Source organism: Phyllobates terribilis, unplaced genomic scaffold (assembly GCF_046119375.1).
Source record: "Phyllobates terribilis strain yellow unplaced genomic scaffold, ASM4611937v1 Scaffold_3__8_contigs__length_932513732, whole genome shotgun sequence".
NCBI lineage: Eukaryota > Metazoa > Chordata > Amphibia > Anura > Dendrobatidae > Phyllobates > Phyllobates terribilis.
Genome location: NW_027362763.1, coordinates 336,515,607 through 336,543,523, shown reverse-complemented (window position 1 = coordinate 336,543,523; position 27,917 = coordinate 336,515,607). Strand labels below are relative to the sequence as shown.

General features: G+C 46.5%; 1 protein-coding gene across 5 annotated transcripts in view; it reads left to right on the top strand.

The window, feature by feature from the left end:
* The window catches only part of TP63 (tumor protein p63), a 343,415-nt gene that overhangs the window by 177,808 nt on the left and 137,690 nt on the right, over window positions 1–27,917 (top strand). For all 5 annotated transcript variants that reach the window (XM_073675174.1, XM_073675172.1, XM_073675173.1 and 2 more), the window contains exon 3: window positions 11,436–11,568. In XM_073675174.1, coding sequence (XP_073531275.1) covers window positions 11,436–11,568 — 133 coding nt within the window. The remainder of the gene's footprint in view (window positions 1–11,435; window positions 11,569–27,917) is intronic.

Below are 27,917 nucleotides of genomic sequence, written 5' to 3'. Positions count from 1 at the left end.
CCCCACCACTACCATGTACAATTGCTGAGAGTTGTCAATTGGAGGTCAAACAATGACCTCAGTCTGCCAGATACCAGTTGCTATAATCTGCATGTAAATAGTGTTTTAATCATTTATTGCTGTGTTAATAAAAACATGGCTACAGGGAGAAAATTAAGTGTTCTCTCTGCAGCTGCTCGCTTCAACTCACTGGGCTAGTATGTAGCACCCCGAGGGCTCGGCTGCTACAGGGGTATTGCACCTCGAACCAGAGGTGTGGTATTCCACTCCCGGGTAAGGATGGAGTGTGGACTAGAACTCAGTTAGCTGCATGCACCACATACATCCCATTTCCGGGGGACAGATCAACGGTACTCCCACCAGATAGATGTGCAGGTACGACAGCGTCTGTCCCTGGCTGGAGTGGGAGGGGGGGAGGAATATCCCAGTGGTGCAGGAGCAGAGAGGGGAGGGACTCTGGGCATAGGAAGTAGCCCATTGGTGGCTAGTCACCTGGGCTCGGGTGTCAGAGGGAGTATAAAAGGTGGGCACCATCTTAGGAGTTCAGTTCAGTCAGACAGAAGAAGAGGAGAAGAGTAGTGACAGGGAGCAGCAGCCCTGTCTGGGTGCTGCTCCTGAAGGGAGCAAGAGAGAGAAAGACAAGAGGAAAGGAACAAGGAAGGAATGGAACCTGGAGAAAGGCCCAGAGACATGAAGGAAGAGGGAACCCGAACACGCTAGGAGTCAGCGGGTGAAGGGTTGGCAGATCAGGGTACCGGATCCCGAACTGGTGGAGGCCACTTATCCTCAGCCAGGAACCGGAGGTCGTGGCCACGTCTTGGCGCGACCACTCACTACACTTACCACGAAGGCACGCCACATAGGGTCAGGGAAACCGGAGATAGGTTTCGCCACCAGAAGGCCCGAGGAAGCTGGACATGGGTGGGTCCCTAGTGGAGACGGCCAGAGAAAGGAACGGAGAAAGGAGTTCAAGGTCACACTCTGGAACTGCCTGGGGGTTGGTCGAGCCCCGTACCTGGTGGACGCAGCACGGCTCGGGTCGTCATCACCTGCAGGACTGACACTGATGACATCTGTGAGTAAAGCATTGAAAACTGCAATCAGTCTCTGTGTTCCATCGCACTACCAGCACTAAAGGTACCGGGACGCCCTTTCTATCACTCCCTTCACCCGCACCAGCTGCCCTGAGGCCATACCTCTCCCGTTGGGGGTTATACCACCATTGCTGCACACATACCACCGGCCTCAGCGGACTGTTCTGCAGCGGCGGCCTTGCGACCGCAAATCAACGGGTGGCGTAGTCGACACTTAAACAACATCTACAAAGACTGCCACACACTTAGTTTGACCACCCTGGGCACGGACCGGGTCCCCGCCACTCGGAGACTACTACCCCCATCGGATCCGGCTCCGGGTATTCCCCCGCGCACACGTGCGCCGCACTACAGCAGTGGCCCAGGGGGGCGCGTCAACTTTGGCGTAGTCGGCAGGATTCCGTGCCCGCCACCACCGGGTACTGCGTGCCTGAAGAAAAGTTCACATTTACCGTAAAAAGGAGTCTCCCGCCAATTCCAGAGGGTCCCCGCCAGCGGACGCCATCTCGGATTGTTTCCCGCCGTTTGCCCGCCATCTGCAGCCTTTTCCCGCCATCCACGGAGTTTCCCGCCATAAAGAGACAATTCCCGCCATCTGAGACGATTTCCCGCCCTGGCAGAGCGGACGCCATTGTGGGCGTGCCAGAGGGTGGCAGGAGGCCACCTCCCATCGTGGGCCAGGTCCAAGAACGGCGCCAAAAGCGGAAACCGCCCCCACCAGCAGAGACTGCAATAATAGAAATGTCCATCAGCGTGAGGGGGCTGCCCCTGAAACTGACAATCACCAAGTTGCCCCGGGACCACCCTCAGTGTGGGCGGATAAAGAACGGAAGAGAGAGGATGGGTGCAGCCTGGAGGGGTCTGGAGAGATCACACCCGGAGATGGAGGGAGAGTCAGGCAGCACCGACCCCATGGTCAGGAGCCTGTTGCAGGCCGCCACCCCCGAAGGCCTGGTGGAGATCCTGGCACAGCTCCCCAGAGATCGGGAGCATGCACAGACCGCGCTGGAGAGCTTGGCTCGGAAGGTAGCCCGAGTGCAGCGAGAAGCGCTGGCCGAGTGGAGCAGGGAGATGGCCCAGCAGGCTGGAACCCGCCAGCGGAGGACGCCACCCGCAACGAGGAGCACGCCTGCCCTTGAAGATGATGCAGAAGGGACGGAGGCCGGAGACGACGCCGCGGAGGGAGCTGAAGAGATGGAAGCAGGTAAAGGGGACGTCATCGCCCCAAGCCCAGAAGCCGTAAGCCTGCCCCAGCTCCCCGTCGCAGAGCCCGAAGTCCCACTGATCGTGCCCGTTGCTGCACCGCCACCGCTCCAAACTAGGCCTCAAACGGCAGGAGCCGCGGCCACGCCCCCTGCTACGCCCCGCGCCCCAATCCTTAGCGCGGCGAAGCAGGAAATACCACCGGCCTGGTCGCAGGGCCGAGTACCCCCGGGCGCCACTGTCTCTAAAGTTCCCTTCACCTTCAGAGTGCCACCGGCCTGGTCGCACGGCCTGGTGAATCCGGGCGCCGATGCCCCCACCGCGCCCTCGGCTTCCACAGTGCTGCCCCTGGGTGAAGATCTGTTTGCGCAGCATACCTGCCCGGATGGGCAGCCCTTTGTGTGGCCCCCGGAGTACGTTAACCCCCGACTCCGGAGGGAGCGGCCCTTGTGTGAGCCCCTGATCCCGGCTCCGGCGCCCGCCAAAATCGTTCCGCTCCCGTTGGAGGAGGCTCAATTCGCTTGGGACCCCACCGGTGAAAACCTCATGGGGTTCACCCAGGAGACCCGGGTGGCCGCAGCCCAGCGTGCGGAGTGCTGCCGACAACAACTGGAGGTCTTCAACAGAGAACGGCGAGAGAGGCAGGTCCGCGAGGAGCAGCTGCAGGTCCAAAGTGCGGAGCAGAAAAGCCGGACCCGACGAAACCCCCGTGCGGCCCACGGTCCCCGCGCCACCGGCACCGTAATAAAGTTCCAACTGGAGCACGGTTGGGGCTTTATCCGGGATCACAGAACCCCCGGCGACGTCTTTGTCACCCGCAGGGATGTCGAGAGCCATCTGCCGGAGGGACACCGCTGACGTGACCTTTACCTGGGTGATGAGGTCACCTTCACCCGGCATCAGTGTGCCAAAGGACCGTACGCCCTTCACGTGCACCGGTTGACGGAGGAAGAGCTGCGGTACGAGGGAGATCAAGAGGACCCGGACGGGTTTGAAGACTACCCTCAGGAAGGAGCAGGAGGGCATCGTTACCAATAAGAGGTGAACAGGACTGTACAAAGTTACCCGTCGGGGTATGAGAACTGTTGTGAATGAAGAGTATGGTCCCCGTTGGGACTAGTGAACTGTTACCTGTGTGCCCCTATCCCTGACCAGGCTGAGGACTGTGAGCAGCCATTCCTATTCCCCACAGGCTGAGGACTGTGAGCAGCCATTCCTATTCCCCACTGGCCGAGGACTGAGAGCGGCCATACCCTGTAAATAGTTGCGCTTCCTTAAGCGCCCCCTACTGGTTTTATAAAGAACTATCTTTTCTATTAGTGACTGTTGCACTTTACCCGGTCACAAGTTGCACCGTGACCGGAAGAACAAGAACGTTTAATGTGAAAGAGTTTTAAATTGAAAGTTTATGCTGCTGAGATAGTAATATGAAAAGTTACCTATGATATTATATTTTTCTGATAATGTTCTTATAATGTTTTATATGTTAGTATATACTTTAAAAATTTTGTATGTTTTATATGTTTTACTCTTTTCCAGCCCGAGGACGTGCTGTGGTTTACCAGGGGGGAATGTAGCACCCCGAGGACTCGGCTGCTACAGGGGTATTGCACCTCGACCCAGAGGTGTGGTATTCCACTCCCGGGTAAGGATGGAGTGTGGGACAGAGCTCAGATAGCTGCATGCACTACACTCACCCCATTTCCGGGGGACAGAACAACGGTACTCCCACTAGGTAGATGTGCAGGTACGACAGCGTCTGTCCCCGGCTGGAGTGGGGAGGGGGGAGGAATATCCCTGTAGTGTAGGGGCAGATAGGGGAGGGACTCTGGGTATAGCTAGGAGCCCATTGGGTGCTAGTCACCTGGGCTCACACATAGAGGGAATATATAAGGTGGGCACCATCTAGAGACAGGGTCTGTTCAGAGAGGAGTTCAGCCAGAGGGGGCTGACAGGGAGCTGTGGCTCCGGCTGGGCCCAGCTCCAGGGCCAGGCCTGAAGCAGAGAGAAAGAGACAGAAAGGCCCAGAGACGCAAGGAGAGAGGGAACCCTGAGATCCCACAGGAGAACGAAGAGGGTGAAGGGTTGGCAGAGAAGGGTACCGGATCCCAAACTGGCAGAGGCTAATCATCCTTAGCCAGGAACCGGAGGTCGTGGTCAAGCTTTGGCACGACCCTCACCACATCCACCAGGAAGGCATACCACGCGTAGGGCCAGGGAAGCCAGGAAAGGTTTCACCACCAAGAGGCCCGAGGGAGCCGGACATAGGTGGGTCCCTGGTGAGAACGGCCAGTAGGAAGGAAGAGAGGGGAGCTCTGGACCACGCTCTGGAACTACCTGGGAGCTGGCCGAGTCCCTGCCCTGGTGAACGCAGCATGACTCGGGTGGTCCTTATTGTGCACAAGCGACCGGATAAAGAACAGTGAGTAAAGTCTTTGAAACTGCACTTCAAGCCTCCGTGTTTCGTTGTATCACCTGCACCCTCAGTACTGGGACACCCGCACCATCACTCCCCTCATCCAACTCACAATAGCTGCTCTGAGGCCATACCCCTCCCGTTGGGGGTTATACCATCCACGCTGCACCATCCTACCACCGGCCTCAGCGGTCTGCCCTGCAGCGGCAGCTCCATCGCTGCATTCAACGGGTGGCGTAGTCGAACCATACAGCGTTATCTGCCAAACACTGCCTCCTAGTTTGACACCCTGGGCACGGACCGGGTCACCGCCACAAGGACTACTACCCCTATCCAGATCCGGCTCCGGGTATCCCCTGAACATGGCCCAGGGGGCGCGTCAACTTTAAAGGAACAAGGAAGGAATGGAACCTGGAGAAAGGCCCAGAGACATGAAGGAAGAGGGAACCCGAACACGCTAGGAGTCAGCGGGTGAAGGGTTGGCAGATCAGGGTACCGGATCCCGAACTGGTGGAGGCCACTTATCCTCAGCCAGGAACCGGAGGTCGTGGCCACGTCTTGGCGCGACCACTCACTACACTCACCACGAAGGCACGCCACATAGGGTCAGGGAAACCGGAGATAGGTTTCACCACCAGAAGGCCCGAGGAAGCTGGACATGGGTGGGTCCCTAGTGGGGACAGCCAGAGAAAGGAACGGAGAAAGGAGTTCAAGGTCACACTCTGGAACTGCCTGGGGGTTGGTCGAGCCCCGTACCTGGTGGACGCAGCACGGCTCGGGTCGTCATCACCTGCAGGACTGACACTGATGACATCTGTGAGTAAAGCATTGAAAACTGCAATCAGTCTCTGTGTTCCATCGCACTACCAGCACTAAAGGTACCGGGACGCCCTTTCTATCACTCCCTTCACCCGCACCAGCTGCCCTGAGGCCATACCTCTCCCGTTGGGGGTTATACCACCATTGCTGCACACATACCACCGGCCTCAGCGGACTGTTCTGCAGCGGCGGCCTTGCGACCGCAAATCAACGGGTGGCGTAGTCGACACTTAAACAACATCTACAAAGACTGCCACACACTTAGTTTGACCACCCTGGGCACGGACCGGGTCCCCGCCACTCGGAGACTACTACCCCCATCGGATCCGGCTCCGGGTATTCCCCCGCGCACACGTGCGCCGCACTACAGCAGTGGCCCAGGGGGCGCGTCAAGTACACCTGCACCTTGATACACTGTGGAGCAGGTTATGTGTACAGGACGGGCTGTCAATGTGCAGGGGAGTAATTATAGCTCTTACTATGTAGTTAGCTGTGATATAAGGTTAAGTTCCCATAATGAGGTTTTTTTTTTTTTGAGTTTTGAATGCTTATTTTCACTGCACAAAAAATGCGGTATCTTAGTTTCAACAAAGTGGATGGGTTTTATAGAAATCTCATGCCCACTAAGCTTTTTATTTTTTTTATGCTTCACAACAAGTCAATTTCTCTTGTGAGTACACTGAGTTTTATGTGCAGATTCTTCCCATACAATTGCATTAGTTGTGGAAAATCCACAGGTTAAAAAAAGGTTACGTTTTTAACTTGTTTCTGCTGTGGAAATATGCTAAAAATGCATGCAAACCACACACTACTGTATCAAAAAAGTTTTGTCAAAGCCAAATACCAAGGAATATCAAAAACAAAGCAGCTTGATTTAAAGAGACAAAAATTGCAGCGTCAAAAATGCAATTAAAATGCATGTAAAAGAATACAATGAAAAAAAAAAAAAAACGCAAGTAACCTAATTTAGGTAATAGGTGCAGAAATGCTGCAGAAAATCTGCAACTTCAAAATCTCACCAAATACTCATTGTAGGAATGTAGCCTGATTGCTCCCTGTACCAAACCAATGATTGTAAGAGAGCAGCTACAGGGAGAATATCATTTTATTTTCTCTTCACCCATGATGGCACACCTGAGAGACAGATCCGCCCACCAAGAACAGGAAACCTACTGATATAAAAAGGCGGCACCTCTTCCCTGCATCAGATAGTTTCCTGTCCTTGATGGGAACCCCGTGCTGAAATCCGTGGTGAAGACCAGAAAAAATTTTCTTAACCAGCCCTGTCCCGGTGTCTGAAAGAGCAAGCTTACATGCCTTTGGTGCTGGCCTTCAGGGTCCTGGAAGCGCTGTTCACGAGTCCAGTGAGGGCTGTGATGCCAGTGCAGGCGGCAGAGACTGAGATGCATGGCATGTCTCTGTCCGCTGCGCCGATGTTGGCCTCCGCTCTTTGCAGCCTAATGGGCCGGCCAGGATGCACTTCCAGTGTCGGCGCACTCAGCTGATGTCATGGGTGCAAGGCACACTGCAAATAGGCGTGACCGAGTGACGTCAGAGGGGGTGCACTGGGGGAAAATGCCGACAGCTTATGCGAGAACGCCGGCCTGGGCAAGCAAGGATATACCGCATCCTTGTTGGTGCTTGCAGGGGGATGGGGAGGGGGGTGGCAATTGCTTGGCGGGATCGGAGGAGGCGGGTCTCAAAGATAGCGCTGTGGGTGCCACTTAAAAAGGGAACAGTCCACAACAACAGTGCAAATGCTCCAGCTTAAACCTCTTCTCCCTGAGTACCATGGAGGATCAGAGACAGCAGCAGGAGCCAGCAGCATGGACACAGTAAAAGGGGCAGCTGTTCAAGTGTCAAGAATCGGCAGCCATCCTAGCCAGAGGAACAGAGTGTCTCAGGAGTCCTCAATGTCCAGAGAGGATGTCTTGTGTATCCAGAACAGCCTCGGAATCCGGTACCCTTAAAGTGACAGTGGGTGGTGAGTGTTCTTCGTGAATGTCACCATTTTAATAGGCCCCTTGTTTTTTTTGTTTAACTCACTAGGAGAGACCCAAAAGAGCTAGCGCTAAGAAGAGGAACAGAGTGTGCGCTATGTAAAACCCTGCTAGCAGTGGACTGGCAGAGAAATCTCTGTTCATACTGCATCCCCAAAAAAATCGGTGAAGAGACCCCAGACTTTGTTGCAAGCCTTAGATCCGTCATCAGGGCTGAGGTGGGAGGCTCCTTAAAAACACTATTAAAAGGGAAGAAAAAACCTAGGGGAGTTTCTATTGATTCTGACGATTCTCTGTTATCAGAGGGAGAATACCATAGTGAGTCTTCATCCTCCTCAGACAGTGACATGGGGGGCAGGCCATGTTTTCTGGCAGAGGATACAGATAGGCTAGTTAAAGCTGTTAGATCAACAATGGGCTTAAAAGAGGAGAAAACATCCCTAGAAGACGTGATGTTCGAAGGGTTGGAGCAGAGAAAGAAGCGCACCTTTCCGGTTAATAGTAAAATCTAGGCACTCATTAACAAGGAGTGGGAAAAAAACGGAGAGAACTGGTGCCTTGCCCTCATCTTCAAAAAGAAAAAGGACTCCGAAACATGGGATAAGGTCCCTAGGGATAACATTTTGGCTAGCATGCCCTTGTTACAGGGACCCGCAGCATTCCTGGCAAACACATCCACAGACTCTGAGAGGCTAGCGGCTAGGTCTGCTGGGTTGTCGAATGCAGCAAGACGAGCTTTGTGGCTTAAGGGTTGTCGGGGAGATCTTCAGTCAAAAAATTAATTATGCTCTATACCATGTGATGGCCAATTGTTTGGAAAAAGATTGGGTTACTTCTTTAGAAAAGGCCGTTGACGAGAAAAAGGCCTTTCCCGGGTTTACAAGTGACACAAGAGACTTCCTTTCGGAGGAAGAAATTTAATAGGGGATGTCCTCCGGAGGAAAGAAGGAATTAATAATTTAAAGGTAGGAAAGAGGTTGGATTTATGTTCGGAGGTCCGTCTTCAAATTCCAAAAAATCCTCACAATGATGCCAGGCTAGCAGTAGGGGGAAGACTTTCCCTCTTTATTCAGGCCTGGGAGAACATCTCCCCCAGTCACTGGATTCTGGACATAGTAAACAACAAAGATTACGGCAGGATGTGGAAAAAATTTCTGGAATTTTCAGGGCAGGCTTTTATAGAAAAAGGCTCCAGTTGGTCCTATCCTAGAGTTCCTCAAGTCAGGGTTTGAGCTAGGATTAGCGACTAGTACCCTCAAAGTTCAGGGGTCAACTTTGGGTGCGTTGTACAATTGTAATCTTGTGGCCAATAAGTGGGTATCGAGATTCATAAAATCCTGTGATAGGTCCAGGCCAGTCCCAATTCCAAGGTTTCCCCCCATGGGATCTAAACCTGGTACTAGAGGCATTAAGCAAGGACAAATTCAAACCTCTACAGGTGTTGTCAGCTAAGCTTCTTGCCCTTAAAATATATTGGTAGTACTGACATTGGCCCACAGTGTGAGCGATATACAGGCCCTTCACATGCCCTTCTTATACACCGATATGAGGATGGGGTTATACTGAGACCAGATCCAGCCTACCTTCCTAAGGTATCCTTATAGTTTCATAAGAGTCAAGAAATTATCCTTTTGTAATAACCCCAGGAATCCAGGGGAGGAAAGATTCCATAGTTTAGATGATGGAAGAACACTGTTAGAGTATATGTCTATGACGAGTCATTGGAGGAAAGCCCAGTCCCGGTTTATAGCCTTTCAGGGTAGCAGGAAGGGATATGGGTATCCAAAAGTACCATTGCTAGGTGAATCAGGGAGGCCATTAGTTTATCCTACTCTGCTAGTGGTGCTCCGGTTCCTGAGGGCATCAAGGCTCACTCCACCAGAGCTGTGGCGATCTCCTGGGCAGAGAAAACGGAGGTATCGATTGATCAAATTTGTAAGGCTGCTACCTTGTTCTCGCAATCTACCTTCTTTACGCACTACAGACTGGACCTATCTTCCTCTCTGACTTAACCTTTGATAGAAGGGTGCTGCAAGCCGTGGTCACTACCTAAGGTGTTTTCTGTTCTCCAGAAATTTCTCAGGTGTGCTGTCATGGGTGAAGGGAAAACACCAAGGTTACTTACCGGTAGCTGTTTTTTCCAGAACCCATTACAGCACCCGTATATTACCCCCCCTCACCCTTTTCTCACCATATGGTAGATTGGGTGATATGTCTGATGTGCTGTCTATTATGTATATAATTTTTTTATGGAGGTCCTCTAATACTCTGTAACCCAACTGATATGGGGGGGGGGGTGCCGTCCTTTTATTTTTCCATAGTTTTCATGTCCTTGGTGGGCAGATCCTTCTCTCAGGTGTGCTGTAACTAGTAAGTAGCGTTGGTGTTTCTCCCTGTAGCTGTGCTTCCAGTAAGCTAGCTAGACAAGCTTTAAAATATTATATAACTGCATATTAAACAGCGTTTTACGAAGTGACCAGTTCCCTTTAAAGTCAGCGACAAATTGCATTTTAGAAAACCTGTCAGGAATCACCACACAGCGACGACACCAGGGAGATCACGTGATATCTCACCGTGCCATCACGCTGTCAGTATTTCGTCCGGAACTGCGAGCATGCGATCCAGACTACTCGCTTCGTGGATATTGGCAAGCGACCAGTGAGAGTATGGTGTCACACCTCTGGGTTCCAAAGACTGGAATCCGTGTTTATGCCCTCCATACCATCACTGTCAGCTTCACGATAGCCCAATTATTATTATTCTCTGCCACCACTGGCCGAGTTTGAAATATAATACAGGCCTGGCCGGACGCCTGCTTTTTGGTAGAGTGTATGGCTTTGGGGAAGGGAACAATTACAGAACAAAATAAACAGGACTATTAAATTTTATATTTAATCCAAAAGGGAAGCGGTGTTTTATAAAAATATATACAAGTATGTTACAAAGGAGACATTTAAAAATACATAAGCAGTTACATAAAATAAACAGGATAAAAGACGACTTACTCTATAAAGATTGCTGCGACCATTCAATATAGGTGGAGGAGGGGCTCCCCAGTTTGATTATGCTGTTATTGAACAGGACCCGTTGCTTATAATCGTTATACCCCCCTGGCAATAAGTGCTCCTCTAATGTCCATGGGTTCTCTTATACCTAAGGGGAGATCTGGCCACATGCCCCCTGTGGTGACATCATGTGGGCTGGTCTCCAGCCTGTACGTTTTTATTAAAAATGCTAACTTCTGCAATAACTCATTGCTCGTTGATAGCAGAAGCTTGCAAACAATGCCATTTTTTCCCGTATGATTTTATCTTCATTTAGAGACCACACATCGCATAGCTGCAGTTTGCTATTCTGGGAGTTTTGCGCTACAGCTCTAGGTAGCGTTCTTCAGTGCCAGAATCAACTAGGGAATGATGGGGATATTTTTCTATCTCTAAAGATATAGGTCCCATTATTGTCGGATGCATGGACCTTACAATATTTCATATTTTGTTTCGGAGTCAATGTGTCTGCAAATTTTCCTTTGAGGCTCAGGAAGCAGCCTCACGGTTACACGCAAATTAGTGCAAGCCTGCTTTTCAATTACCTCCTGCGTCTTTCAGGGACAGGATGCTTGCTTCTTAACAAAGTTATAACACTCCTTGGCTGGCATATGTTTGTGTAAGCTATTTCTCAGGTGTGTGTTAATTGGGGCTTTTAGGCTGAGCAGAAGGGGAAGAATGGTCAATATCTGGGTCAGGGAAATATGGAACAACATTTTCAATATTCCTCAATACTTCCCTGACAACCCTATTTACACACTGTGAGAATCAGTTTTCAGTAGTATTGTCCCCTTTTGATTGTTGACTGTGCTTTTGAGACTTGTTAACAAATGGTTTTCATTCTTTTATTCTTTTACAGACCAATGCACTCTGTACAACCCATTGACTTAAATTTTTGCAGTGATCCAACAGAAAGAGGTCCTACAAATAAGATTGAAATTAGCATGGATTGCATCAGGATGCAGGATTATGACCTAACTAACCCAATGTGGGTGAGTGTATGACCTTCTGATAATGACTGATCATAAGACCTGTTTCTGAACATGGAAAATATCGTGACTTGGGCTCATCCTCTAGTGGAAGCATTTCTTTCATTTACATTCAGAAAATGTTAAGGCACACAAACACACCCAGGTTATTGAATTCTTTTAGCTCCTTGGTTGTGTAAACAACAAAAGCTTCAAATCCTTTCCCTTTTGACAAAAGACCTGAGTGTTTTAACTTTCTCCAATAACACTTATGTTTTCACAGTCTTTTGTGATAATGTACACTCTAGTCTAACTAGCGCTGGTCACCAGTGCTGTCTGATTTCTGTATCAATAATAAGAGAAATAGAAAACTGGTAAGACGTGTCAATAAAATTACAATACTTTTGTTATCTGGCTGGAATATCGAACGTAAACACAGGCAGCTTGTTCAGCCAGTTGCACTAGGTTGGAGGATGATTACAGAATCTATAAATAGGGCCACAAAAATGGTAAAATAAAAAAACAAAGTTTTAAAAAATGGGTCTGACTCTGAACGCTTTCTTTATAGATTGTCCACCATATTACCTGCTTGTCTATCCTTTATGTGAGCAGCATAAGTTGCTCACTTCTATCACAGAAGGAAACCTACAAGTCCCATGATGTTAATCAACATCAATATGGAAGTGATTAACAGTAACATAGTGGAGAAAGTGATGGGGTTTTTCATTTTCAAAATAGTAGATCCCCCAACACTTTTAGATACGTAACATGACAAACAAAGCAGGTACTTGCAATCCACAGGTCCAGCAATGGCTCTCCGCCGCTGTTCCGGTCCCTGTGTTTTGGCAGCATGGTGACGTCACGCCTTCTGTTCATATTCCCGATGCAACCAATCACTAAGCTCGGGGGCTCGTTCAGTCTACATTGCCAGAGCGGCTGAGCTTTGATTAGTTACACCAGTGATGTGAACTCAAGACTTGGTGTCACCGTCCAACTAAAATACAGAAACCGAAGCGGTGAAGAAGAGGGCATTGGACCTGCTCTGCTTGTTACATATACAGTTGTGTTCAAAAGTTTACATACCTCAGCAGAATTTTTCCTTTTTTGGCCTTGTTTCAGAAAATATGAATGATGCCAAAAATCTTTTTTCTCCACTCATGGTTATTGGTTGGGTGAAGCCATTTATTGTCAAACTACTGTTTTCTCTTTTTAAATCTTAATGACAACCAAAAACATCCAAATGACCCTGATCAAAAGTTCACATACCCTGATGTTTTTGGCTTGATAACATGCACAGGATTTGACACACATGGGGTTTGAATGGCTACTAAAGGTAACATCCTCACTTGTGACCTGTTTATTTGTAATGCTTGTGTGTGCATAAAAGCTGAGTGAGTTTCTGGGATCCAGACAGACTCTTGCAACTTTCATACAGTCACTGACGTTTCTGGATTTGTGAGTCATGGGGAAAGCAAAAGAATTGTCAACGGATCTATGGGAAAAGGTAGTTGAAATGTATAACACAGGAAAGGGATACAAAAAAATATCCAAGGAATTGATCATGCCAGTCAGCAGCGTTCAAACTGTGATTAACAAATGGAAAATCATGACTCTTAATGACTTTGTGTCATTAAGATTTAAAAAGGGAAAATACAGTAGTTTGACAATAAATGGCTTCATCTAACCAATAACCATGAGGGGAGAAAAAGTTTTTTTGTTATCATTCATATTCTCTGAAACCAGGCCAAGAAAGGTAAGATTCTGCCGGGGTATGTAAACTTTTGAGCACAACTGTATAAAAGCATTTGAGGTCTACTTTTCTTAAAGTGGGAAACCCCTTTTATACTACTGCTAATGCAGCTGACAGTTTGTCAGTCTGCATCAGGTGATGCTATTGTCAGGAGGTATAGACACTGACCACATTATTGCAATGAGGTTGGGTGTTATGATGAATGAAGAAGAGAGAAACCCCAACATGCTTCTGTAAACTAGTGTGTATGTAGAAGGGGACTTGCCAAACTCTGGTTACAACCAATTAGGAAGCACTAACAGCAACTAAGGTGAAAACATGTATATTAGGAAAATGATCTTTACGTACAGTAGTTACTTGGGGCACAAAGATGTGGTGTTTAATTGTACCTTGGACAAATTTTTCTGGGGATACCACTTGTTTGGGGGAATACACAGGTATGGTTTTAGAGTCCACACGTGACAAGAGTTGCTGGACCTCTCCGTGGAATGTCAGCATTTAGGAGATACTGTGTTTTCCAGATTATAAGACACACTTTTTTGGGGGGGGGGGATGGTGCTGCATCTTATAATAACTTACAAGGGTGGAATGGCTGAGGTGGAGCAGGGTCCCAGAAGGCTGAGTCGCTGATGCAGGAAGCTGGCGTTGGCAGGAGTGGGGTGATGCTGCAGGCCCCAGGCTTTGAGGAGGAAGTATTTGGTGGTGCGAGGATGCGACAAGCCCTGAGCTTTCACAAAATGTCACCACTTTAAATGGCTTTTAATGCTGTGGACTTTGCGAAAATGGCTGTCGGAGATCTTGGTGCAGAGATCTCAATCTGTGCATGCACCATCTCCAGTGCCCATTTTCCCCGAAGTCCACAATATTGAAAACCATGGGAAGTGCGGGGGCTCTGGTGACATTTTGTGAAAGCCTGGGGCCCTCTGTATCCTCGCAATGCTGAAAAACCCCTCCTCGCAGCCTGGGGCCTGCAGCATCGACCCATTCATACTGCTATCGGCTTCCTGCAGCAGCGTCCCAGCCTCCTGGGAACCTGCCCCATCCCCCACCTGGCAAGCTGCTATAAAAGCGGACTAGAAAACGCACTGTATATTTAGATTCCTCCCTAAAATTCGGGTTTTATGGTCCGATGCATCTTATAATCCTCAATAAAACGGTAGGTCAATAAATCTTACAGGGGTGGTCCGAAACACTAATTTTAATCTTAAATGATATTTAAGATCATAATCTTTTTAATGTAAAAATTCCATATCCTTCCCTCACTACACTATCAAACTACTTAATTAATTTATTTCTTTTTTACTACTTCCTCTGAGGCTTTATTTGAGAATCACTGCTGCAGCCTCTGCCCCCTCCAGGAAATGAAGCGTCACCAGTGACCTTCTTTTCAGTGAGGGGGTGTATTAGAAAAAAGATTAGATTATGACATTAAATAGGCATTTAGGATTAAAATTTATTTGTTTCGGACCACCTTTATAAGTTTCAGTGGTCATGGAGTGTGGTTTTTTTTTTTTACTCTTTTTGTCTCAAACCCTGAAAATAAAAAAAAAAATGGTTGTAATAGGACATTGATAAATTGTTTGTTCAGTTTTACATATGTAGTCTGAATCCAGTTACCCAATGTGCCTCTGTGTGATGATCTGCAAGACTATTCTGAATTGAGCATCCCCCCACACACATTTATTGGTGCACAGATTCAGTACAGATTTGGATGGGCGACCTCTGACCACATTATATTCAGAATTCCTCATGTTTCTCTATAGACAGGTGCAAAGTGAATGGAGAGCTTGCATTCCATAATCATTAAACATTAGTACTCGAGTGCAAATATTGTCAGACATGACTAGTATTTCTTTTGGCAGACAGGCCTTCTGTTTTTCTGTTCTTTTATTTTTTTGTTTCTTATAAAAACCCATTAGCCGGTTATTATTTAACCTCCTCTCAAGATGAATCTAGGTTTAGGTTGCGCACTTCATCCTATATGATAGACTAGATATGCTTGTTGGAAACATTACTTAATCCATTCACATTGCAATTCTTTTTTTCAGCCTCATCTTAAAGGAGCCAGAACTTCTTTTTTTTTCAACATTATTGGATAAGGGCTTGGTTTTTGCACGGCAAATTGTAGTTTTAAATGCCACCATTTAATTGACTATATATTGAACTCAAAATCAAGAAAAAAAACTGTCATGGGGTAATATTGAGACAAAAGAAATATTGCTTGGCTTTCTTTTTGCATGTCTTTTTCTGTGCAATTTAAAAATGGCTTGATAACTATTCCACATGTCAATACGATTTAAAGAGATGCCAAATGCTTATTCTTTTTATGCCTTATTGCTGTAATTATTTAATTATATAAAATTATATATTGCAAACTGGCAATTCTGGCTTTTTTTCTTTAGCGTGTACAGTACGAGTGATTTGTGTATTTTAATCAGACTCTTACGGATGTGGCAAACCTGAATTTTTTTCTTTATTAACATTTTCATATTAACTTTTTTTGTAAGTCCCTTTTAGTTGATTTGAACTTGTGGTGATCTTTTTCTATTTACAGCAATACAACAGTATTTCATTATGTCGCAAAAATCACTGTTTCCTATCCAACCCAGTCTGTGGCTGGACTTCACTACCGACATGGCAAGCACTGGGCATATGCGGCACCTTGCAGTCGCGTCACGGGGATGATGGGTGCACAGAGTGATGCATCCCAGACGGTGCGCCTTTAATGTTACTGTCAGAGATTGGCAGTGGCATTTAAGGCGTTAACGGCAGCAATAAACTCTGATCTCTGATGTTAGATGCTGGCTGTGATCAGAGTTTGATCAGTGTCAGCACAGTGTAATCCGGTTCTGTCAGATGAGAGAATCATGGCACACTGGGTGGATAAGATGAACAAAATCCCCCCCCCTTTTTTTTTCCCCCCTTCTCATTGTCTGCGGAAATCGGACTGCACTCAGATGTCATCAGAGTGCAGTCTGTTTTCCACGTACCCATAGACTTGATTGGGTGAGTGGTATCCAATTTCAAAGTAAAATCACAGCATGCTGTGACTTTTTATTTATTGACAAATATGATCAGTGGCAAAAGAAAGTCGTGCATCACCACTGCCCCATTGAATGAATAACATTGGTCCGAGTGCTGTCCTATAAAACATTAGATAGCATTTGTCCGAAGTATTCGCTCGTGTGAGCAAGCCCTAACATGCACTCTCAAAATAAACACGCTTTTATGTTCATTTCAGTAGAAAGAAAGGAATTACTGACAGTAGCTGATCTCCAATGGAGGCAAGAGGAGGAACATGTTACTTTTTAAACATTCTCTATCCTTCTTTCTCCAAACCACAAAAGTTTGCCATTATATTTATTAGATCATTGGCACTCTCCTAAGCATGAGGCCAGTCTTCAGCTATAGTTTAACTTCATTATGTTGTTCACAGTATGGCCAGCAGAGGGGATTCAGCCTGTGTAGTTTCCACAGCTTACCACTGAACTTTCAGCGATCTTGTCTGTGACTATGTCCATATTATTGCAGTTCCTGCTCAATTCTGTTTGCTTTATAAAAGGAAGTATTCATTCTCTGCTAACTTGTAAGGTTCATGGGTCTGATTTCATTAAGATTGGCGTTTGGTACATAAAGTGCGTACTAGAGTAAGATGCACTGAATCAATAGTAGGTATGTGCCTCTTTACCCACTTAAGGACTAGGACATTTTTTTTGAGCTTTCTATTTTTTCCTCCCCTTCTTCCTAGAGAAGTAACTTTTTTTTTTCCTGTTGACAACCATATGAGGGCTTATTTTTGTAGGACAACTTGTACAGTGTACTGAAAAATGAGAAACAAAAATTGTGATTAAATGGTGGCAAATAATGAAATTCAGCCATTTTTTATTTGGGATTTTATTTGTACAGTGTTCATTGTATGGTAAAGATGAACTGTCGACATGATACTGCAGGTCCGTGTGGCAATATTTTGACAGACTGTATCTGTCAGGGCCGGGGGTGAGGGTTCAGTCGCCGCTCTGAGAATACAGAGGCTGGAACTACGCCCTCGGCATTAGGGCCGGCTGTCAGTCAGGGCCGGGGTGCAGTTACAGTTGCAGCTCTGTATTCTCAGAGCGGTGACTGAACCAGCGCCGGCCCAGTGACTGAAACTGGAACGCTGCTGGCGAGAATAAAGTTCATTTTCTCTCCGCAGTAATAGGCTAAGTGCAAGCGCCGAGCAGGTTAGTAACACTATTAACCTGCAGATCAACTTCATATCTGCAGGTTAATAGTTTGATAGTATCTTTTTTTCTGATGACAGGTTGCATTTTAAAGTTGAATGTTCAGGGAAACAAAGAGCCTGTAAAAGCCAAATAATGCAAAATTTTTAATGAAACCCAATTGCAAAAAAAAAAACATTTTTAACCTAAAATACATTTGAGTAAAAATATTGTCCTTAAAGATGGCCAACCCCTTTAAAGAATTTTCATTTTTCAAGTGCTGTGTGCCACTGGCAGAAATATATACCAGCCAGGGCCTGGTGTACATTGCTGTGGTAATTTCTGCCACATTACGGGATAAATTATGATGAGATTGTCAGACGCTCTTGACCATACCCCATACCACCCAAACTACCCTTACTTTTTAAAAGCTAGCCAGCACTAGAATTAAAAAAAACAGAAAAAAAAAAACACCAAAAGTCGCAAAAGCTTGTGACTCTTCACGTTTTTGCCAAAATTCTGAATTTGGCCCAATGTTTTTTTTTATCTTTTTCTTTTTCTGCAGTCACTTGACCCATATAGCAGCCCAAGCTTTGCTGCCAGGATGATTTTCACACTTTTGACAAACACAAACCTTGAATACAATATCTTCAAAAAAGGAGTAAGGAGATTAGACATTTTCATAATGTAGCAATTGTCTGTTTGTCGTTAAGGCAGTCCAAAGCGAAGCCAGAAATGTGCATGTCTGGAACTTTTATTTTTGGTACAGAGTTCATACATGCCACTTATGCTTGTCTGTTTATATATCATCGCATATACACCAAAACTAAATGGACAAAAACCTTCATTGCCTAGATGGTACAAAACATCTGTGTTATGGATCTTACAAAAATGTTCTGATTAAGGGCGCAGTCAGATGCCCGAGGTTGGACCGCAAAGCACGGACTGACCTGTGGCTCTCCCGCCCGGAGTCTGACAGCTTCATGTATTTCTATGCAGCTGTCACACCCTGGTTGGGAGAGCTGCGACCAGTCCGATCATTGTGGTCCGATTTATATGGAAATCTGACTGCGGCCATAGGGCTGAGGTGACTAGATGTGAAGCTGCTCATTTTCTCACTCGGTTAATTGAGAGATGAAAAACAAAACCGACTAAACATGTCAGTCAGGGAGTCCCAGAGCAGATGTGACCTGAAGTAAAGTTCATGTAACTTCCGCAGGTTCACTGTCCAATAAAAAGCTGTGACTTTTCTTCCTATTGTCACTTGCAGTCCCCTTCCTCTCCCACCTCTTACACAGGGAGCCAAGAAATGAATCTTTTCACGCTTCTTCAGGCTTCAAATAAGTGCTGCTCCCAGAATATTCCATTAAGGGTATAATATTGCAATAATTCAAAAACTGAGGCTTTGGGATTTCCTCAAATTCTAATGTTAAGTTCCTACCATGAGGTTTTTGACTTTGCATATTTTTTTGCCATGTAAAACGACTCTGCATTTTACAGTTCCAGCAAAGTAGATGGGGTCAGGGGCAGATTAAGAATAGCCAGGGCCCGGGCAGTTTAACCCCTTTACTACCTATGATGTGTACATATACGTGATAGGTTGCCTCCCCTTTTTTGGTGCGAGCTCTGGTGATGAGCCACACCTTTTCCTTCACATGACAGCTGATTTAATAAGCTGACATGTGCCTCGAACAGCCACGAGTGGAATCGCAAACTCTGACAGCAGTATTTAACATGATCGTGCCAGAAGCGCATCATTCGCTCAGACCATCGGTGCGTCCATCATATGATTGCGGGACGCTGATGGGTTGGCATGACAAAAAAAAACTATTGTGGAATTGCACTTTTTTGCAATTTCACTACACTTGGAATTTTTTTCCCGTTTTCCACTACACTATATGGTAAAATCAATTGTCATTCAAAAATACAACTCATTCTGCAAAAAACAAGCCTTCACATGGCCAGATTGACAAAAATAATAAAAAGTTATGGCTCTGGGAATAAGGGGAGCAAAAAACAAATTGTAAAACCCAAGGTGGTGAAGGGGTTAAAAGGCATGGGCCCCCGCCTCACCATCTGATAGATTTTTCCCTTATGTACAGAAGTATAACATGGCACTATACATAATAGAGCAGGGGCCACATGAGACCTTGACTGTTGTGGAGGCCGAACCAATAGGCTGAAATTAATTCTGTTCAATATTAAATATATATACAGTACAGACCAAAAGTTTGGACACACCTTCTCATTTAAAGATTTTTCTGTATTTTCATAACTATGAAAATTGTACATTCACACTGAAGGCATCAAAACTATGAATTAACACGTGTGGAATTATATACTTAACAAAAAAGTGTGAACCAACTGAAAATATGTCTTATATTCTAGGTTCTTCAAAGTAGCCACCTTTTGCTTTGATGACTGCTTTGTACACTCTTGGCATTCTCTTGATGAGCTTCAAGAGGTAGTCACCGGAAATGGTCTTCACTTCACAGGTGTGCCCTGTCAGGTTTAATAAGTGGGATTTCTTGCCTTATAAATGGGGTTGGGACCATCAGTTGTGTTGTCCAGAAGTCAGGTGGATACACCGGTGAATAGACTGTTAGCTGATTTTTTCTTGCCATAATACAAATTCTAAGTAAAGAAAAATGAGTGGCCATCATTACTTTAAGAAATGAAGGTCAGTCAGTGCGAAAAATTTGGCAAACTTTGAAAGTGTCCCCAAGTGCAGTTGCAAAAACTATCAAGCGCTACAAAGAAACTGGCTCACATGAGGACCGCCCCAGGAAAGGAAGACCAAGAGTCACCTCTGCTTCTGAGGATAAGTTTATCCGAGTCACCAGCCTCAGAAATCGCAGGTTAACAGTAACTCAGATTAGAGACCAGGTCAATGCCACACAGAGTTCTAGCAGCAGACACATCTCTACAATAACTGTTAAGGGGAGACTTTGTGCAGCAGGCCTTCATGGTAAAATAGCTGCTAGGAAACCACTGCTAAGGACAGGCAACAAGCAGAAGAGACTTGTTTGAGCTAAAGAACACAAGGAATGGACATTTGACCAGTGGAAATCCATGCTTTGGTCTGATGAGTCCAAATTTGGGATCTTTGGTTCCAAACACCGTGTCTTTGTGCGACGCAGAAAAGGTGAACGGATGGACTCTACATGCCTGGTTCCCATCGTGAAGCATGGAGGAGGAGGTGTGATGGTGTGGGGGTGCTTTGCTGGTGACACTGTTGGGGATTTATTCAAAATTGAAGGCATACTGAACCAGCATGGCTACCACAGCATCTTGCAGCGGCATGCATTTCCATCTGGTTTTGCGTTTAGTTGGACCATCATTTATTTTTCAACAGGACAATGACCCCAAACACACCTCCAGGCTGTGTAAGGGCTATTTGACCAAGAAGGAGAGTGATGGGGTGCTACGCCAGATGACCTGGCCTCCACAGTCACCAGACCTGAACCCAATCGAGATGGTTTGGGGTGAGCAGGACCGCAGAGTGAAGGCAAAAGGGCCAACAAGTGCTAAGCATCTCTGGGAACTCCTTCAAGATTGTTGGAAGACCATTTCCGGTGACTACCTCTTGAAGCTCATCAAGAGAATGCCAAGAGTGTGCAAAGCAGTCATCAAAGCAAAAGGTGGCTACTTTGAATAACCTAGAATATAAGACATATTTTCAGTTGTTTCATACTTTTTTGCTAAGTATATAATTCCACATGTGTTAATTCATAGTTTTGATGCCTTCAGTGTGAATGTACAAATTTTCATAGTCATGAAAATACAGAAAAATCTTTAAATGAGAAGGTGTGTCTAAACTTTTGGTCTGTACTGTATGTGTATGTATGTATGTATGTGTATATCTATAATATAATCGTAGAAGCGTGTCTCTGTCCGAAGCCTCGATAGACTGCGCATGCGTGACGCGCAGTCTGGCTCCAGACAGAAGCAGGCATCCAGCCATTACAGGTAAGAGGAGGTGTATGGCGCCATACTTGCCTGACCGGTAGGCGCGTTGCCGCGACGCCTCTCTTCGCTGGAGACCGGGGGGCGGAGTGAAGGTGTCGGACCGGCGCGTGCGCATTGCGCTATCCGGCGCCATTCTACTGAAGACACATTTACAGTGTGTCTTCAGCAAAATGGCGCCGGACAGCGCGGTGCTCCGGCGCCGCACTCCTCCCCCGGCCTCCGGCAGAAGAGGACGCAGCAGCGCTGGAGCACAGAGAAGAAAGGTGAGTATAACTGTTTATTTTTTTTGTATGTGTGTACAGTGTGAAAGGGATGAGGGGGCCACACATACCGGGATTGGGGGTGAGGGGTACCACACATAACAGGATTGTGGGGTGAGGGGTACCACACATAACAGGATTGTGGGGTGAGGGGTACCACACATAACAGGATTGTGGGGTGAGGGGTACCACGCATAACGGGATTGGGGGTGAGGGGTGCCACGCATACCGGGATTGGGGGTGAGGGGGTGTCACGCATACCAGGATTGGGGGGTGAGGGGTGCCACGCATACCAGGATGAGGGATACCATACACACCAGGATTGTGGGGTGAGGGGTACCACGCATACCAGGATTGGGGGGTGAGGGGTACCACGCACACCAGGATGAGGGATGGGGTACCACGCACACCAGGATGAGGGATACCATGCACACCAGGATAGGGATGAGGGGGCCACACATAATAGGATTGTGGGGTGAGGGGTACCACGCATACCGGGATTGGGGATGAGGGGTACCACGCATACCGGGATTGGGGGGTGAGGGGTACCACGCATACCGGGATTGGGGGGTGAGGGGTACCACGCATACCGGGATTGGGGGGTGAGGGGGTACCACGCATACCGGGATTGGGGGGTGAGGGGTACCACGCATACCAGGATTGGGGGGTGAGGGGTACCACGCACACCAGGATTGGGGGGTGAGGGGTACCACGCACACCAGGATGAGGGATGGGGTACCACGCACACCAGGATGAGGGATACCATACACACCTGGATAGGGATGAGGGGGCCACACATAACAGGATTGTGGGATGAGGGGTACCACGCATACCAGGATAGGGATGAGGGGTGCCACGCATACCGGGATTGGGGATGAGGGGTACCACGCATACCGGGATTGGGGGTGAGGGGTACCACGCATACCAATATAGGATGGTGGGGACAGGATGGGGGCAGCACAAATACCAGGAGGGGGGCAGCACATACCAGCATGAGAGACCATATGCCAATAAAAATGCTCGACACCCGGGCGTAGAACAGGTGGTTCAATAGCTAGTGTGTATATATTTATATATATGTTGTGCTTTTTTAAAATTTAGTTATTCTAATCATGTCTGTAATATCCCATTCCCATTGGTGGGTCTGGATATTTAGGATCGATGGGAAAATTTTCCCATCAGGCTTTGACAAAAAATGCTGGATTGTGCTACAAAACAGACGGCTACGCGTTTCAATCCACCATGCTGTTTTTTATATGAATTTTACAATACCTTAATCAAGAATTTTATCCAGGAGCTGGAACATCTCCCCTTTCTTTTTCCAGTATACAATATTCCGACCTAAAATGTTGGGAATTTTAATTTACATTGGAAAAATTGGAGAAATTGCATATAATGTAGTTGACGTAATCTCCAAATCCAACCTGTAGTAGAAAAGAGAAGGAATATTGTATAGCAAGTTACAGATCATAATGTTGTTCTTTAAAGGACTTGTCATAAATTTAGGAATTGTCCCCTAGCCATATGATATGGGATAACTTTCTGATTCCCACCACCATCACTGATCCTGAGAACGGGGCTCTAATTCTGTCATTCCTGGAGATAGCTGAGCACCTTACATCGCTGTCTCCAGCTAACTCATAAAGAATGAATGGTGCGGAGGTGCTCATGCTCAACCTCCTCTCCATTTAGGCGTGGGTCTGCAGGGTCCCATTTTCTGGATTGGTGGGGGTCCCAGTTGTTGAACCCCCAGTTATTAGGACGTTATCCCCTATGAATAGGGGATAATGTTGAAACTTGAAACAAACTCTTTACTATATCAATTGTATCTTCAAAACAGCGGTACGCTTCAGCTGAGGCTCAAGACGTGTTTACCTAGTGTGTGGTTCCCGCTTTCCTCCCAGTTGTCTGTGTTTTTCTTTTAGCATCAATGGCAATATTGTTTTGTACTAATTTATTGTAAGAAATAATGGTCCTTATTGTGTGCTGACTGCTGAGGTGTTTGTGTTCCTTGTGGCTATGTTTTTTTTTCTTTCCTTTTTTTTCCAGTTTACACTGGCAGCAAGCATGGCCTGAGGGGAGGAGGAGGGGCTGTAGATTGGTGTAAAATTGGAATGCCTCTTTTTGTGCCTTGTTACTATTTTCAGCCTCAGGGAGCAAGTTCCTCCATCACCTGTCTTTGGGAAAGTCTAAAAGATGTCTCTTGTAGATGTGGTGCATAGCCTGTGTTCTGCAGGGAGAGGTGAGAAGGGCAGATACGGACAAAGGAATTTAGCAGTGAAAGCATGGTTATATCATAGAGATAGAGATCAGCACATTTAGTGAGCATCAGTACACAGGGGATATCATGTTCGACATGTACTTAATTAAAGCTACAGTGTGCATTGCCACTGCTGATGGGCAAAGATATGGTATGCAATGCAAAACTTGCATTTGTTTTCTATGCTATATATAACATTTCTTGTTTCTGAAAATATCAGATGCATTGGTGAGTTGAATTCATATAGAAGATTCATGTGTTGTGCACTGGAATCTGCAAAATCTGCATGGCTTCATATTGAGTAGTTGTCTATTCTCTGTGCACCGCCAAATGGGTTATCCAGGACTTTTTTTTTTTCTCCCAATGGGACTAAAACTTCCATGGAGGTAGTTGCTTAACTGTACCTGTCTGTTCTGCCCCGAGACTAGCTCTTCTGGCACATAGCAGTCAGTGATCCCTCCTGTTGGCGATTCTCCTGCTTTCTGTGACATCACGTCGACAGAGCAGCTCCTTCTTTTTCCCTCTGCTTTGTCTGTGGTGTGTCACTGCCGACTTCATGTTCATGGGTAGAAGGAAGCGACCTGTCAAACTGCGTTGGGCCGGCTGCCTGTCAGCATGATCTCAGCAGTGATGCTGTAAATAGAGTGAAAGAGAAAGACCTGCTCTGTTGACTTGAGGTCAAAGGAAGCAGGAGAATCGCCACCTGAGCCAGAAGAGATTGTTGGTGGGCAGAACAGGTAGATAGTTAGCAACTACCTGCTGGGAAATTCTTGGCCCCATAGGAAAAATATTCAAAAATCCCAGATAACCCCTTTAACGCATCACCTCCTACTGTATTCTTAAAGGAGTCAGACTGCAGGTTAATGGTGTAATGAAGGTGCTAGCACAGCTACAGTCACTGCTCACTATACTGTGAGTGCTGGTTGCAAGCATGGCCCAGGACTTTGACTGACAGCCGGCTCTGCACTGAAGCACTGCAAAGGGAGCGGTCAGTCAAAGCACAGGGCCGGTGCAGAGCCACGGCTCCCAGTATAGTAAATGGTGACTATAGCCACGCCAGCACATCTGCATGTCTGAAAGCTGGGAGGAATAAAGTTAATTTTTCCCCGATTGCTTCACTGAAAGTGCAGAAATCAGGGACAATTTCATAACTCTATGAACCTGATGTATAATACAGTTATCCGACTTGACAGGTTCCCTTTAACATATATTCCTCCAAAATAAGCTGCAGCTTTAACTATTACTCCAACACATACAGCATCCAGTGAAGCATGCCACAATATTTTTGCTTGATTCAAACAGAATCTAACAGAAAAGCCTCATATGTAACTAAACACAAAAAGTAGGCCCCATGAACGTCTCTGAAAGATCGGAGACTCGAAACACGAACGTTTAAAAGGGTCTTTTGTATAAACAAATAAGTTAAAAAATGGTACCCGTGTCATTAGTGTTTTGGATTAGTGTGTCATTAGTGTTTTGGTCCATGTGTCTGTTTTTACCATCCGCTTGTTATCTGTGATTTTCACGAATGGATACCTCCTCCTCTTTGCAATGTTATATACGTACAGCACACTGATTAAAAAGAAAAAAGAACAAATACAATAAGCACATGAAACATGGATGTCTGAATGAGGACTAATGAAGTGAGAACCCCTAATGGTTCACATGCATAATATGTTAGTGGCTTAAAGTTGTGTCTCTGAAAATAAATGCAAAGTGTAGCAAGTAATGACATTTCATAAATATCTGATGCTTTTTTTTTTATACGGTGTTCTTCTTTCCCATGGCTATACAAGCATTTGGTGTCCATTGCTTAAAGGGAACCTGTCAGCAGGCTTGTCTCATATGAGATAAGACAAGATCCTTTCAGCCCCATGTGACACCATTCTAATATGCTGTATATATACCCCCCCCCAATCTGGCCTGCAAGACAAGAAAGACCTTTTATAATACTCACCTGGGGGGGTGGTTGGGTCCTATGGGCGTCGCTGCATTGGTCTGGTGCCTCCTCTCTTTTTTTGCGATGGCGTCCTTCTTCTTGCTTCGTGTGGCTGACTCGTCCTACGTCATCCACACTGATCCCAGCGTACTTCTCTGCCCTGTTGAGGGAAGAGCAAAGTACTGCAGTGTGCATGCGCCTGGAAAGGTCAAAGAGCCCCAGCACATGCATACTGCAGTACTTTACTCTGCCTTGTACAGGTGTGCGATGCTGGGGACACTGTGTGGCTGACTTAGGAGGCATCATCCACACGAAGCAAGAAGGAGGGTGGCATCGCAAGAAGAGACAAGTCACCGGAACAAGACAGCGACGCCAATCGGATCTGACCGTCCCGTAGGTGAGTATAATGTGACATCCCTGAGCGCAGGGCCCCCAGTACACCAGGCATGGGTCGGATCCTTCTTGCGATCACATGGCCGTTTGTTGGCTGTGCCTGCCCCTGTAGTACACAGTGGAAAAAAATATGAAAACTGCTATTGGTGTGTGGGGGTTAATGCTGTTTTTTATACACTGTCCCCTCTAGTGGTTGTGGTGGTGGCTTTCCCCGTGATGTTGGTGTGGAGAGTGATGGGAGAATCAGGAGGCAGATGAACTTTAAAACAGATGAAACTTTAACTTGTAACACAGTCAGAAAGGATCACAGGAATAGATGGTACAACTAGTGATGAGTGAGTACCGTAATATTCGTAATCGCTATACTCGTAACGAGTACTTTGTAATAATCGCGTATTCGTTACGAATAGCGAGTACAATGTAAGTCAATGGGAAATGCAAGTAATTTTCCGCTGGACCCTACAAAGGGGTCTGGGGGCCTGAGGAAAATGCTGAAATGGATGGGAAAATGATGAAACAGAATGGGAAGAGCCTGGAGAATGTGCCTGCATGCATTTCTGACTCGCATATGGTTTCTGGGAATAAGTTTGTCACAGTGTTACGCCACTTTTGCAGACACACAAGAACAACTACCAAGCCTAGCCTAAATAGCATGTAACAGGCCAAAAATGCAATATCAAATATATCACTTGTGCAAGTCAAAGGACAAAGGATATATGGTGCCTCCCTCCAGGATGAGTTGGAAAAGCTTCAGAGATTTTGATTGTCAATATTCCACCGAATACATAGGAAGAGAAGACTTCTTGATACTGTACTATTTGGTCCAGTGCAGAATGTGCAGCATCGTATTTCCAAAAATTACTCCTGATGGCTGTGTCATAGGTGCAGGGAGATTCCATGACAAGGGCCTCCCTTGTCAAACATTATGTACAATGGAGTACTGTAGTAGCTGTGGCCCTCAATTCAAGTTGTCAGAGGGCCATCGGTCGGTCATCAACAGTCAGGGGATAGATATTCAATAGAAATTTACACTAGCTTTGTCACAATGTGGCACAACCTGTGACAACGGCCTCCAATGACAAATATTAGTTTGGTAAGACCACTGTACATTTCAGATTTGTCCACAGCACAATGTGCATAGTAGTTAGGCTGGAGTAGGAATACTGTCCTGGTTTGTCCACTGCACAATGTGCATACGGTTTCTAAAAATTAGCCCTCTGGGCTGAGTCATGGTTGAAGAAGGAAGAAAACATTATTTATGGGAAGGGGGTGATGTTAACAGCAGTAGCATGAATCTGTATTTTTGGTGAATTTAGGTTGGCTTGCTGTCATCTGTAGGTATTACAAACTGTGGAGATATCCAGTCCTTGTTGAATTTAATCAGAGTAAGTCTGTCTGCATTTTCCGTGGAGAGGCACGTGCGCCTATCAGTGATTGCCCCAGCGGAACTGAAAACACGCTCAGACACCACACTAGCAGCCGGGCAGGCCAGCACCGCCAAGGCATAGAAGGAGAGGTTGGGTCAAGTGTTCAGCTTAGACACCCAATAATTAAAGGGAACTGAAGCGTAAGAAAGGATACAAGTGTGGTCACTTAGGTACCC